General features: G+C 38.4%; 3 protein-coding genes and 3 non-coding genes across 8 annotated transcripts in view; 3 read left to right on the forward strand and 3 right to left on the reverse strand.

Moving 5' to 3' along the window:
• The window catches only part of LOC121908344 (kinesin-associated protein 3-like), a 65275-nt gene that overhangs the window by 650 nt on the left and 50009 nt on the right, over positions 1–14616 (forward strand). The window contains exons 1-2 of one of the 2 annotated variants that reach the window (XM_042428269.1): positions 9354–9578; positions 10485–10559. The gene's annotated coding sequence lies outside the window, so the exon portion shown is untranslated. Of the gene's footprint in view, positions 1–9353; positions 9579–10484; positions 10560–14616 lie in introns of those variants that run through there. The other variant, XM_042428271.1, reaches the window with a different exon arrangement.
• rab36 (RAB36, member RAS oncogene family) lies at positions 237–8411 on the reverse strand. Its single transcript, XM_042428273.1, has 11 exons — positions 7779–8411; positions 6959–7042; positions 5468–5559; positions 5292–5366; positions 4938–5039; positions 4771–4835; positions 4608–4659; positions 1763–1844; positions 1578–1668; positions 1339–1452; positions 237–1255 (listed from the first exon to the last, which is right to left on the reverse strand). Exons 2-11 carry the CDS (start codon positions 7034–7036, stop codon positions 1194–1196), a joined length of 813 nt encoding a protein of 270 aa, XP_042284207.1. The 5' UTR covers positions 7037–7042; positions 7779–8411; the 3' UTR covers positions 237–1193.
• pdca (phosducin a) overlaps positions 10482–14616 on the forward strand; it is a 39641-nt gene continuing 35506 nt past the window's right edge. Inside the window, exon 1 of one of the 2 annotated variants that reach the window (XM_042428274.1) lies at positions 10482–10559. The gene's annotated coding sequence lies outside the window, so the exon portion shown is untranslated. The remainder of the gene's footprint in view (positions 10560–14616) is intronic. The other variant, XM_042428275.1, reaches the window with a different exon arrangement.
• trnag-ucc lies at positions 13606–13677 on the reverse strand. Its single transcript has one exon. It is a non-coding gene; the product is annotated as a tRNA-Gly (tRNA).
• On the forward strand, positions 13890–13962 carry trnav-aac. Its single transcript has one exon. It is a non-coding gene; the product is annotated as a tRNA-Val (tRNA).
• Positions 14435–14507, reverse strand: trnak-cuu. The gene has a single exon. It is a non-coding gene; the product is annotated as a tRNA-Lys (tRNA).

Raw genomic sequence — 14616 nt, forward strand, 5'->3', positions numbered from 1 at the left:
CCAACGCACTTCCCAAAGTTACATTCATATTTTATCATTTCTTTTAATAAGATATATGTACATTAAAAGAAATACTGGTATGAACGTGCAATCAAGTTAAGCCAGGCCTTTGTACACACACAGTGTTTTTTAGTAGAAAGTCCTCATTAATAAGGGATACATTAGGTTTTATGATTTTAAGTGTGTGCCTTGCATAGCCATACCTCATAATCTTGAACATGAGACAGACAGGCACATTCAGACAACTGATAAACTACTTTATTGAATAATAATAGGGTTTGACAAAATACTGGTCTCATAAATGCACATATATCATCAGCTATTGCTCCATTACATTACATTTACTTTAAGAAGTTACATTATAATGTTATTGTATACATTGAGTTCACTGTGCATGTAGACTCATTTGCACTTACTGTATATTACTTGAAAGTAAACATTTGGTTTTCCTGCTCCCAAATTGCAACCTATAAACTTTCGTCAAACCTTCATTAGAGTACAACCCACAAAAATGGGCGAGACAATATTCCACAACAATACTGTATGAGGAAACTAACACTTTGACAGTAGTAAATGAAATCTAAAGCATTCTTACAAAGGTTTCATAAGGGGCCATGTTAGCTCCCAAGTGAAATCTGGTCTGGGCACTTCTATCCACCTCTGAAATGATGGATATAATGGAGTTTTCTATTTTACAGATATTGCAGAGCAGACCAAAACTACATGAGAAGACCATACACTGACTGATTGTAATGAGACACATTGATCAGATTCCACATATGTATGTAACATTAGTTATTGCCATAGTATAGTATTTTATACTGGGATTCCCACGGTCTAAATGTGAGTTCCACCTTGACAACAATAACATGAAACACTGATTACTTGTGATGTTTTGAACTGCTGTGCCATGACAATTGTTGGATTTGGTATCTGCAAAAACAATCCACTATTGACTGTTTCAATCTTATCAGGTTTCAGAAATGCACATTGGTCAAACCTTTTGCAAACAACTAGAACACATGGCAGTTTTGATGAATTCAGAAACCTAACGTAACATGTCCCGAGGCACATTTCAGTCTAATGGGAGATGGTCACTTTGATTTCTACAAGTGAAGCTCAGAATAGAGCCTCCGTCTGGTTCTGCTCCCCTCAACATTTCTCTGTGTGTTTCTCTTCTCTCATTCTTTTCATCAGCAGCAGCTTCTCTTCATGTCTTGGGGTGCGGCCTCCTCCAGGATTGCACGATCTGATTCTGACAACACAAACATATTTCTATATTGTTATACTCTCAAGACTTCCTTTATCAACATCTCTGCTTGTTGAGTCATTACTTACTTATACTATTTCCTCCTCCGATACTAGCAGGAACGCCATTCTCCATGTCCTTTAGTATGCAGTTCTCAAAGGCCAAGGCTGCCACCCTGAAGAAAAACCCCTGCACATTTTCCCCTAAGAATGAGAAAAAATATCCAGTTTTTACAATAGCGTTCAGCATTTCTCTGTTGAATTGTATTTAAGTTGCTTGTGCCTTTATATCCCTTACAAAAGTGAAGAGGTTACACTCTCTGTCTTACCTGTTTTGGCTGAAACAGCCCAAAACTCTGCATGCATTTCTGTTGCTATCCTGATGGCATCTCTTTCTGTCCTCTGTTTTTCTTCTAAGGGCTTAAAAAGAAGACAGTATGGTAATAAAACATAAATGTGCATGTGAAAATATGTAGTTCAGGAAATTCAACAGAAAGCTTGTCTCAGCACTCACCAGCAGGTCGCTCTTAGTGCCAACCAAGAAGATGAAACAGGAGCCGGGCTCATTTTCTCTCATGGCCTCCTCCAACCATTGGCTGGAGAAGGAAAACAAAAAATCAAAATGACTTGCTATTTTTATTAAATTATTAATTCAATTATAAATATTTTATCATCTATAAATGATAGATGCAATATCAATAGTTCCAAGGTTAGTCAGGGTTAGTGTTCAATACCAACTGCTCAGAAATTTCTTGGCCAACAGCTGAGAACCTTTAGCCTGGTTTCAGACCTGAATCACCACCCACATCTCCAATTTGTTGATGATTTGTTGATGATTCAAATATGAATGTTGTGAAACTAAATTGCAATTCAGTCTAATTAACAGGCTACAGACTTCACACTTAGGACAGCTAAAAAGCTTTGTTCTGAAAAGAAAGGTGAATGACAGATAGGTACCATTATTCTGAGAATAAATATGGTGATAAATCTTCATCTTTCTTGTTGCGTCTTTGATGTAGGGAGCTAGATCACTCAAGAGCATGGAGCTAGATCACTCAAGAGGTGAGGCTCAGGTGTCAACATGTGACCTCATGTCACTGCAAGATGCAGTTGAAAGTTCCCAAAAAGCTATTAAGTGGACCTTTGGGTAGAGATTATTTTGACTCTACATTGTGACATTATTGTGATCTGAATGGCAACTGTGCCATTAATTATTTGATGTTTAAATATACACTGAGGAGGCTTTACAAAGTAATTCCTAATTCATTTCTTGGCTAAATTTGTTGTTTTTTGGTTCATGTTTGGTGTAATCTAAGCAGATAGTAGCTAGGAAACATTATTAGACAGATGATTCTTTAGCTGAGTATTCCTACCACATACCACAATGTGTAAAATAAGAGTCTGTTTGCAGTTACACAAAATGTATGTGTAATATACACTCACTGACCGCTTTATTAGGTACACCTTGCTAGGACCAGGTTGGACCCCCTTTTGCCTTCAGAACAGCCTTAATTCTTTGTGGAATAGATTCAACAAGGTGCTGGAAACATTCCTCTGAGATTTTGGTCCATATTGATATGATAGCATCACGCAGTTGCCATTGAAGTTGTCATTGAGCAACTGACAACATTTCTTAATACAAGCAATTTTGGTCTACATCGGATGCAATTTGGCTTTAGAACAAATCATTCCACCAAAACTGTTACCTTGCACTTAATAACGCAAATTAAATCAAGACTTGATAAAGGAGGAGTAGTTGGTGCTGTATTTTTAGATCTGCGTAAAGCATTCGACACAGTCAATCGTGATGTTTTAATATTGAAACTCTAAATTTAACTTCTCATCTAGAGCACTGGCATCTTCATATTTATCTAATAGGATACAATGAGTTAAGGTTTGTGACGCACTGTCCAGTAGCAGTCAAGTGCACAGCGGGTGCTCCACAAGGGTCAGTGTTAGGTCCCCTATTATTTAGCCTATATATTAATGATCTCCCTCAACAGTGTTATGATGTAGAACTGCAAATGTATGCAGATGACACTGTTGTATACACACATGCAAAAACAGCTGAGTTAGCTGCTGCTAAGCTAACAATTGCATTGGAAAGGATCACACATTGGCTTGATCAATCATGTCTGAGTCTAAATGTAAACAAGACAAAAGGTATGTTTTTCTCTAAAACCATGGTACAACCTATTCTCATCAAAGGTGAAAGGATTGAAATAGTCACTGATTGAAATATCTTGGTGTGACACTGGATCCAAATTTGAACTTTAAGAAACATGTTTAAAAAATGGTTAAAATCATAAAGTACAACTTAGCAAATTTTAGACATATTAGAAACTGTCTCTCTTTGGATGATTTGGATCTTTGGATGATTCTTTCCCATATGTTTCCCATATGTTGCATTACATGTTGGGGGCAGGCTGGAGAAACAGCCATAAAACCTCTTGAGTCCTTATGCAAACAAACACTAAAAGCTCTGGACAAAAAGCCAATGCATTTCCATCACTGTAGGGTACTGGAGAGATACAATTTAGTGAGCTTTGAGAATTTTAGATTATTTTCAAATTTGTGGTTGATAAAATTTTAAATGGTTTGGCCCCTCCTCCACTACGTGACTTTGTGTATACACGCTCAGTAAGTTCTATAAGATCCTCCAGAATATCCTTTATACAAGATTGTACCATACCATTTCGTCACACTGCATTTGGGCAGTCAGCTTTCTCTGTAAAAGCTACAACTCAGTGGAATGTCCTACCTGACAATATGAAGAGCTGCAGCTCCATCAGTATGTTTAAAACCAAATGAAAAAGTCTGCTAAAAGCTACTCATCTCTGTAACCACTGACTCTACATTTTATCTCATGGTCTTATCATGAATGCAAATAACTTTGCTTTTAATCTGACAAACATACATTAGTCATTTCAAATTGACATTGTGGGTCTCTATGATGTGCTATTGTGTGTAGCTTTGTATTTTGTATTATGTGTCCTGTGTGTTTTTTACTTTGTACTGTTTGTTATTGTGCTGTTATATGTTTTAATTGTGACCTGCCGAAGGGACTGCAGATGAAAATTAGCTATAAGACAACCCTGGTGTAGTACATAAAATATTAGCATTTATGTTTAACACTGTACATGGTCCCAATAACTAACTAACTAACTAAATAAATAAATAAATACAATGGCCAATTCCACAGTCAAAGTTAAAAAGGTTAAAAGGTTTAACCAGTTTAGGTTAAACTAAACTGGTTAAACTGACATGTGTGACTGCCCTAGGTGCCAGGAGATAACATCAAAACAAGCCATGCATCCTCAATTTATCAGTCATATTGATAATGTAATAATCAGACCTACCGTGTATGATCCAGGGACTTGATGTCTGCCATGTCAAAGACTGTGATAATGACTGTAAAAGACGAGCAAGGAGTTTCAGCATTGTTCCTTTACTCCATAAAACTGGTGTCACAGCGTGAGGCATACAGCTATTTATTCAAAGTCAGTTATTACAACATCTTACCCTGAGCACCTCTGTAGTATGCAGAAGCAATGCATTTGAATTTTTCCTGCCCCGCAGTATCCCAGCTATATAATAAAAAAGGAGGCAATTAAGTATGGAGAGCAAAAACCAAAGTATTCTCAAGCGACATGTTTCCATGATTGTATTTCTTAAATCAAACTACTCACATCTGAAGAGAGAAAGGTACTCCAGATATCTCAAATCTCTCAATCTCAAAGTCCACTCCTATGGTGGCCTTGTAGTCTCTTTCAAATACATCTTTACAAAACCTGAAAACAGCAAAAGCAAATTAAGTCTTTTCCTTTCACCTATTTTGTTCAGAACTCTACTTGGACTCAACAAAGTCTCTGGATCTGCTACACAACTACACTTCTTCTACACAAAATGATGTTTGTTTTTTATTACTATTTTATTTTTTAACTGACCACCACTTGTAGACATATGCAACCTACCACAAGGGGTTGCAAGACATGGACATAGCTTCATTTCAAGTCAAGATTGGATACTTATCGATGAAGTACCTATTTATAAGACAGGTCTTTCCCACGTTAAGGTCCCCAACAACAACCACTTTTGACATTTTCTGTCGGTCCCACCTTTAAAGAAGACAACATATTATTCAATGAGAGACATGCTTTGAATGTGATGTTCAAGATACAGCTAAGAATGACACATCAACCCAAAGAATAATACTCACGGCTGATGCCTGGCGGCTCTGTCTTTACAGGCTGCTTTAGCCTGAATGTCCCAGTCTCCCTTCAGCTGCAGACAAGCTGAAGCTGTGTAACACTGAAAAGAACAACAACATACACTACTGACATTTATTCTGCACAAAGCCACCAAATACCTGTTATAAAAACATATCATATGTCTGAATTCATACCATAATGTACTTCTGCAGCAATAATGGACAGCTAGTCAACAAGTACCTTGCTGGGTACTGTATGGTGCCATGCAAAGATTATTCCTTACTAACTTCTGCTCTGTTGCACAGGTAAATATTTCACTGAAACTGGGTAACAATACTGGGCTGGGCTGAGTCAATCTCTGATAACAAGAAACACACTTAAGAGGCCTGCATTCCTAGAAACAATCAAACTGGCCTCTGTGGTACTGCGACATCTTACAGCTTTCATTATTGGTTCTCAAACTCATGTATGAATGAGAACAATCTGGTTGTATTTAGAGCCGCAACTAACAATTATTTTCATTACTGATTAATCAGTTGATTATTTTCTTGATTAATTGATTAGTTGTCCGCTCTATAAAATGTCAGATAATGGTGAGAAATGTCAATCATTGTTTAACAAAACCCAAGATGATGTCATCAAATGTCTTGTTTTGTCCCGACCAACAGCCCACAACCCAAAGATATTCAGTTTAGTGTCATGGAGGACTAAAGAAACCAGAAAATATTCACATTTAAGAGGCTAGAATCTGAGAATTTGGACTTTTTTTCTTAAAGACTGACTCCCAATGATTGACCAACTATCAAAATAGTTACCGATTAATTTACCAGTTGCCAACTAATCGATTAACTGACTAGTTGTTGAACCTCTAGGTGTATTTTGATGTCACCAAAAAGATGAAGGCCAGCATTAAATTGACCTGCTATTAATGCATTGCACTGCAAGATTTAGTGTCTCTGATGTAAGACTTAAGGCCAGTTTAAAGTTTATACATCATAAGCTGAATTTATGATGTATAATTCTATGTGTGGATTTGTGACCATTGAAGACATTTTAACTTTTTAAACATACTTTCAGATTTAAGACTATTCTTGTACTTGCATGTTATTCTATGTAGAACCACTAGTCGCTTCACTGAGAACCTGTGAGCTGACCCCTTAAGAGGACAAAGTTGCTACAAATCAAAGATTCCTGTAAATTAAAGTACCTTACTATATCATTTTGGAGACGACCCAGGAGGCAGAAAGATACAGTTTATTGGCAGAGGCTCTGAAAGGGTAGCTGACTGTAACAGCCCATAATTACCCTGATCTGACAGTGAGTTAGCCATCTGAGAGGTAGAATGTCACACATTTCCAATAAACTTAAGGTCCTCTAGACTGGCGCTTCTACCGTTTTAACCACAGTCGTCTCACAGTGGTTTTGGGCCGATATTAAACTCTACAGTAGATACTGTACATTTTATTAGTAAAAACAGAGGCTATCTGACACTGATTTACCTTCGGCAATTCCCAGATGACCCTGTCTTTGCTTATGGGTGGTGGGAATGGCATCATCCCATTCCTGTTATCCTGCATGATGACCTGTGAGGGAATGTGTAAGAGCACTTAGCTCAGTTGATCTAATTCAGTCAAATAACAAGCGCTCCTTCAACATGTGTGTGCTTTTTTTTTTTTTTTTACAAAGGTCACATGTTCTCTTAACCAAATACAAAATTTAGGTGGATGTGTAAGCTACCCAATTCTGATTCATCCCAACATTTAGCTTCAGTAGAGCTACATACAGTATGTACTGTGCGTGTGACAGTCACAGCTGGTTGCTGGTGAACAACACTGAAAACATCCATAAATTATTTGATTGTGTGGGCATTAGACAAACTGGTGAGGGCATTGAGAGCGGTCTTTCAGGATGTGGCTGCAGCATCAAGTCATCCGCTACAAGGCCAGATCTGCCTTCAAAATGAAGGCAGACTGACAAAAGCCGAAGCAAATGTACGTTCACTATTCAACACATTCGTTATTACCACTTCTTTTGTATTTTGCGGTGATTTTATGTTTTTAATTTCCACCCCTCGCTCCAAAATTGTGTTACGTTATACTGTAAACAAGATGAAGCTTGTAGGTAACGGGTTTAGTTTGTAGGTCCTGAACGGAAGTCTTGTCACAGTTTGTTTACTGTGACACTGGCGGCGACTGGCACTGACACCGCCACCAACTCTACTGCCTGTTATTTCACATGTGTCTGCTTTTTTCCTTTTCAAAATGGCACTCTGTTACACTGTAACTTCGTCCAGGAGCTCTGTGAAAGAATTATACTCACCGCAGATGAAATAACGTCGAGTATCCCCTCGATTTTTCTGACTGGGGACGCTTGCTGCAGTTGCAAGCCCGGACGCTGTTGGAAGAGGAGCTCGTTTCCATGACAACCATGTTGCGCCTGTGTCACGTGCTACCTTGACTACAGTATAATGCACTAACATGATCACTAGCCACAATGTGAACTAAGGATGCATCCTGGTACAGCTGTCAGCAGGCAAACAAGTTTTTATCAATAATTACAACATTACATTGTTGGCTAAACGAACATTGTATTGGGTTAGAGAAATACATCTGTCTGTCATCTGCCCAACCCTGCTTTGTGCCTTTCACTTAATATTGAGCAGCCTGAAAAAGGTTTCAAGCAACCGTCTATTCAAGACACACCCTCTGGGCTGGAGCTGGCAACAGAATCCAACTAATGGTAGCAACCAACTAAGTTGACTTAGTGGCTTCTCTGTGCTGCATTCCCTCCTCCATCTCCTCTGACTCATACATGCAAGGGTGATGTAGAAAACATGTAATAAAATATCCAATTATCCACGGGATCCTCTGTGTTGGAAACAGACACTATACTTGATGGCACAAGCAAACTAGGTTACTACAATGATGACTAGGCAATTGTTGAGGGCATTAGTAGCATAAACCCAATCGTGGTATTGCCCCTTTCTCAAAGGGTCTATCCCCTGAATTTTTTGCCTACCATATGTGAGTGTATTTACCCATGTGACATAATATAACATATACAATTTAACCACATTTTGTCTCTCCAACTCGTTCCCAGTTTTCGTTTAACTTTATTTGCTATCACTTTCTATGGGAAATGAAAACTTTGTTCCTTTGTCCAACAGTTTACAGTGTCAGCCATATAAGAGCAAAAGTGGAGTAACTGCACCACCTTGTGGTATTACAGTCTCTATCATAAACCTCAGTGTACGCACTGAACGCTCTATGCAACAAAACAAAAAAATCCCGTTTAAATGGTCAAGGAACACAGATTTCTTCTATTTTAGTTGACAATCTTTCTTTCAACCTATGAGTATATAAGATTTCTCCACATGAAAACTATTACCACCACTATTGTGCTCTTATTTATATATTTCTCCATATATATCTCATTTCATAACATTTTTTAGAATCGCTTTGGCAAGGAAACAATATTTATCTTAACAATATGGTAACTTTTAACTCTTTTTGAAATGTCAGTGAGTGAGATGTCAGTGTTATCATTCTAAAATGTGCAGGGTTTGCATGATCTTCTTCATGTTTTCAACCTGTTTTCAACCATGTTTTCTACCAAACTTACAAATAAAAGTCAAATAATTTATAAAGGGAACGTCCGCTATGACTCAATGTAAACAGTTAAAGATAAGATTATTTCTGAGAGGCAAAAGATTGATAATGAAAATTGTTGGCTGCGGGCAGGCTTATAGTACTTCTATGATGGAGGAATACTGCATTGCCCTCAGTTTTCGAGGGCAATGCAGTATAGTTTTTGATAAAACACAAGATAACAACAAATGAGCGCAATTTAAATTAAAACAAGTAATGTCAAGATTTTGGTACAAAATCCCTCTTCAAGACCAGGAAAACAAGATGGAGGATGAGGACCTGACATGATTGATAATGATGTAGTTCAGTGGCGCAAATTTCTAACAAATTTGTGATTAATCAAAATATGTGGACCCAAATGCAATGGATTAATCTGGCATAATTGAGAAACCACAAACAGAAAAGGATTGTAACTTGTACTTGTCTGTGACTATATTTAGTTAAGCGAAACCGCAGCTCTGTAACACCGCCAGTAACTGAAGGCGCCCTCTTGGTCATGTGGTGAAAGTGATGATGGGAGCGGACGAGCGACGAAATGCGTGTCTCGACGAAATCATACGAAGCTGTCCGTGAAATTAGTGAATATACCTGTCTAAACTGGCTTTAGACGACGCAGTTTAGTATTTATTACCAGTAAACTATGTTACGAACTCTTTTCGTTAGTTTGTTTGAGTTTATTGGGACATTTGCCGAATTTAGGAACGAAGAGAACTCAGGTTTGTTGACGCTCACTTGATGCTAGCACCTAGCAAACCTCAGCTAACGTAATTAGCCAATTAAGTGGAGTTGTTTAAATTTAGCAGAGTAATGGTGTCAATTTATGATGATTTCTAGTTTGTTTTGTGAGTTTTTGTCCAACTTGCAAGTCATTCGAATTCGTATTTGAAAGGGTTTATTTTAACTTAGCTAACAATTAGCTTAGCTAACACACTTAACTAACGTTATAGCATCCTGTCTTAAAATGATCTTGACACAAAAAGTTCGGTCACTGTTACCATTAACTTAAAAATGTTAAGCTGTTAAACGACACTGTCCCATCCGTGGGACACTTAAGCCTTGGTGGCATTATTTTCGGCATCACTTACACTCATTCCGACTTTTTGGTTGTAAAACGTAAAGATTTATCTATTAAATGTGACCAAGGTTATGACTTTAATCAAAAGGGTTGAAGAACAGTAATCTTCTGATTTTGGGAACATTATTTTCAGGCTTGTGCACTAAAATAGTAATGCCTGGTAAGAGGTTAAACTTTAAAATTTTGCTGATGGGACCACAGTCCATTTATGAAAATTAGTTGTTTTATGAGTTGTATTTGTGATTGATGGTGAATTTTGGGTAACACTTGGACACTAACATGAACGTATTTTTTTCAAAACAGCAACTTTTGACTGAACCTACAGAGGGAAGAAAGATCCAAGAGTAGTCTATCCAACTGCAAATGAACATCTAATGGGTGAGTAATCCCTCTGTTGTCAAGTTTTTATATTTTATAGTTTAACAATTTCTCCAACATTATATGCTGGTGTTGGAATAGTGTCAGATGGAAGACATGTTGTCAAACTGGTCCAGTGCAACAACACGCACAGGCTGTGGTGCATTGATGATTGCAGAAGAATTTTATTCTTTATTGATCAGTAAAAATGGCAAGATTTTCATTGTTGTTATTCCATGACATGTTTAAGCTCATTGTACATCAAGTTGTTCCTGTGTACTGGAATAACAAACAAATGTACAGAGGCACAAACTGAGTGATTGGTTCCGCTTGTTTCTGGAGTTGTCACTATATCATAAACTATGGTAACTAGTGAAGCACTGAATTTCACAAACATGGCAGACAAAGAGAACAAAATTAGTTTGCCTTTGCACTACTGTTAGTGTTACTCTGTTGCTTCTGTTGTCACTAGTACTGTCATTAGTACTACCATCACTTTTAATGTTGGGACTACTACCAGTTTTGGTACTGTTAGTGGTACTACTATTACTGCTACTGTCTGTAGTATTACTATTGTTGCTATTGTTGGCGCTGCTGCTGTCATTACTTCAACCATTACTGCTATTGTTGGTGCTACTACCATTACTGACACTTTTAGTGCAACTTATGTTAATGCTACCACTGAGTGTTACTACTTTTGCTGCTACTATCACTAGTACTATTAGTGTTAGACTGCTACAGCAGTGTTTCCCCTATAATACAGGCCTGGAAAAAAATATTTTTTTCAAATGCCAAAAATAACGCCAAATACCCATTCATTTGGAAATCAGTAGCGTATGGGAGCCTCTGAGCAGCACTGTTTTGAAACGTGAGTCAACGTCGTTGTCGTTGCCTGGGAAACTGCAGGTAGTATAGCTCCTTTTAAGGAGTAGGGCAGTGTGTAAGCGAGTGAGTGGTTAAGCGAGAGAGGGAGCGTCAGAAAAGTGACAGTGAATGCGAGCAGAGGAAAAGGTTAGCAGGAAGTTGTACAGTACAGACTACAGCGTGTCAGTTAATAAATGCTGCAGCTTGTCAAGACCAAGAAAAGTCATGTCTGTTGTTTCCCCAACCGTTGGAAAAGTGAAGGGGTTAGCTCCGAAGTTAGCAACAAAGAGCTAACCTAACTTGAAGACGCTGCTATTACTGCTTCTATTATCACTGCTACTGTCATTACTGCTACAGTTAGTGGTGCTAGTATTACCCAAGTAGTACTAACTATAGTAGTAGTAGTGGTAATATGTTATTGCCAGTTACTACTGTTACTGTAGCTGTTAGTACTAAAGCTGCTATTATCTCTAGTACTGAGGTGACTGCTACTACAGTTGTTCGTGCTATTGTTAGTGATATTACCATCACTGCTACTGTTATTGCTACTAGGGATGCATGATATTGGATTTTTTGCCGATATCCAATATGCTGATATTTACGCTTTATAGTCACATATTTTTGCCAGATGGCTGAGGAGACTATTATGCATGCAAGCATATATTGTACAAAGTATGATCAAGAAAGACAATATATGAAGGAAGAATTTAGGAAGCCTTAAAACTTTAATGAACCTGCCAAGTGGGTGGAGCAGTAGAGTTTTCATTGAGTTGATTAGACGGACAGGATTAATGTTTAGGATTTAATCTCTGGTCCACACTCCGGAGCAGAAGGTGGCGGTAATTCACCTAATACACTGGTTGCCTACTACTATTATAAACCAAAAAGATTTTTTTCCCCAAAAAAGAGTGGTACATCCTGTCAGCTGAGGTGTTTCCTATCTGTGCAGCCAAACTTAGCAGCTCCTCGACGGACTGTCTCACCCTGACGGTCCCAGTGCTTCCTCCTCAGGCTCCACTTCACTCAGCTGCCTGTCAGACCCGCTGCTTCTTCCCACTTTAACCTGAATAACAAACCGGGGCTGGGTGCTCTGGTTGGATCGACATGGAGAGCCGGTGCTAACGTTAGCTGAGAGACTAGTGGAGCGTTACCCGCAGCACGGCCAGAGGGAAGCACAGCCAGCTACCCTCTGCTACCCTCCCAGCTAACATTGGCTCTGGTTCTGTATTGTTATTCAAGTTAAAGTGTGAAGAAGCAGCGGGTCTGACGGGCAGCTTGAGTGAAGTTGAGCTATCTTTCAATGTTCCAGATAGGTTTATTCATGTTAGTAGGATCATATACGTGTTAATTTACCAGGAGCTTTTGACAGCAGAAGGGCTCTGGAGGCCCAGGTAGCTGTAGTTGTAATAAATGTCCAAGAATTAAATGCTTCAACACAGAAAATGTTTACTATTGTTTAGATGCACCAGAATGCATCTCTAAATTCTATGGAATTCTAGAGCCGATAACAGTAATCCACAATTATCATTTTAGTATTACAAATGCAAAAATATGAAAATGACAATTAATATATATTTTTAGATTGACAGGTTTTTAAAATATAATTTATGCCTTTATATAAAGGTCTACATAATTTACCATCCCTACTATAAATAATATATTTATTTATTATAAACTTATTTGTAACAACCAGTTTATCTTAAAGTCTGTTTCCTTCTCTCAACTGTGGCTTCTCTGCTCTGTTGTCTGCTCTGTGTGTTTCTATGTGTGTGTGGATCTCACACACATAGATACTGCCCCCTGCACCCATGCAAACAGGCACTGACAGACAGCAGAGCAGAGGAGAGGAAGACGCAGAGGCAACAATACTCTAGTCTCGTGATACCAGACAATCGGAGATCTCCCTGCCTACTGATTGTCTGGGGATTTCTAAATGCAAGGTAGTTTCTTGAACAGCGGCGAGAATGGCCACTGTCCTATGCCCTGCACATTTTGCCAAGGACACGCCTTACCGGAAATGATGCCCCATCCAGCAGCAGCTCTGCGCCACTGTTTGAGGCATTCAGGGAGAAGCACTGCTAGTACTCCTTAGTGCTTTTTATATAGTACTAGTACTGCTACTGTCAGTAGTACCCATTCTCTTAGTATAATGATAATTTGTGTTTACAATCAGTGAACACAAAGTGTTAAATGAAAAAGGTTATGCGTTGGCCGGGAATCGAACCCGGGTCAACTGCTTGGAAGGCAGCTATGCTAACCACTATACCACCAACGCTTGTTTCAGATGAATTGCATAATCCCTTAAATGATGCAACCATATGGTGCAGCTGTCAGTGTTTCAGTATACAACATGCAAGTCATTTTGTTTAACTTGTTTAAACAATATTTTTTTAAATCAAATCAGACACAGATGTGTTATAATGTGGTGTTGTGCTGTAGACAAAGCTCCATATTTAGTGTTCCTCACCAGGCCAGGGTGGTATCGGAGTTTCCGTAGTGTAGTGGTTATCACGTTCGCCTAACACGCGAAAGGTCCCCGGTTCGAAACCGGGCGGAAACAGCTTTTTAGAGTGTCATGTTTTTAAAAGAAAGAAAAGCCACATCTGACAGGCAACATGCTGTTGTTGAATGTATTTCAGAATCAGAATCAGTTTTATTGTGTTAGTATGTTTGAACACATAAAGAGCTTGGCTCCAGTTCCCAGTGGCTCTCAATGTATTCCCATACACTGTACCAAAACATACACATACAGAAGGTATACAGCTAAACAAGTATAGCAGGCTAACAAAAGATAAGCAGACAGAAACACATAGCTATTATGTACAGGCAAGTAGGTGGAAAAAGGAGGGGAAAAAATGTGTGTGTGTGTATATATATATATATATATATATAGTCAGCTGTGCCAGCTGTGTTTCTCTTAATTTAAGATTTTGATCTCATATGTAGTGTATTCTTATTCACTTAAAATATTAATTCAGTAGCAGTAGAATTTTGAATATTGAAAACCACAAACAAAAACTTGGAAAAGGTTACGCCCAACGTGGGGCTCGAACCCACGACCCTGAGATTAAGAGTCTCATGCTCTACCGACTGAGCTAGCCGGGCCTTGTGCCACTCAGAAAATATGAGTTTTTTTATTCCTATTCTAATCATGTCCCTGTTTTTAATCACACAAACTGTTGGGAGTTAGTGTATGTTCTTGGCAATTCAATTC

This window comes from Thunnus maccoyii, chromosome 12 (genome assembly GCF_910596095.1).
Source record: "Thunnus maccoyii chromosome 12, fThuMac1.1, whole genome shotgun sequence".
Lineage (NCBI taxonomy): Eukaryota > Metazoa > Chordata > Actinopteri > Scombriformes > Scombridae > Thunnus > Thunnus maccoyii.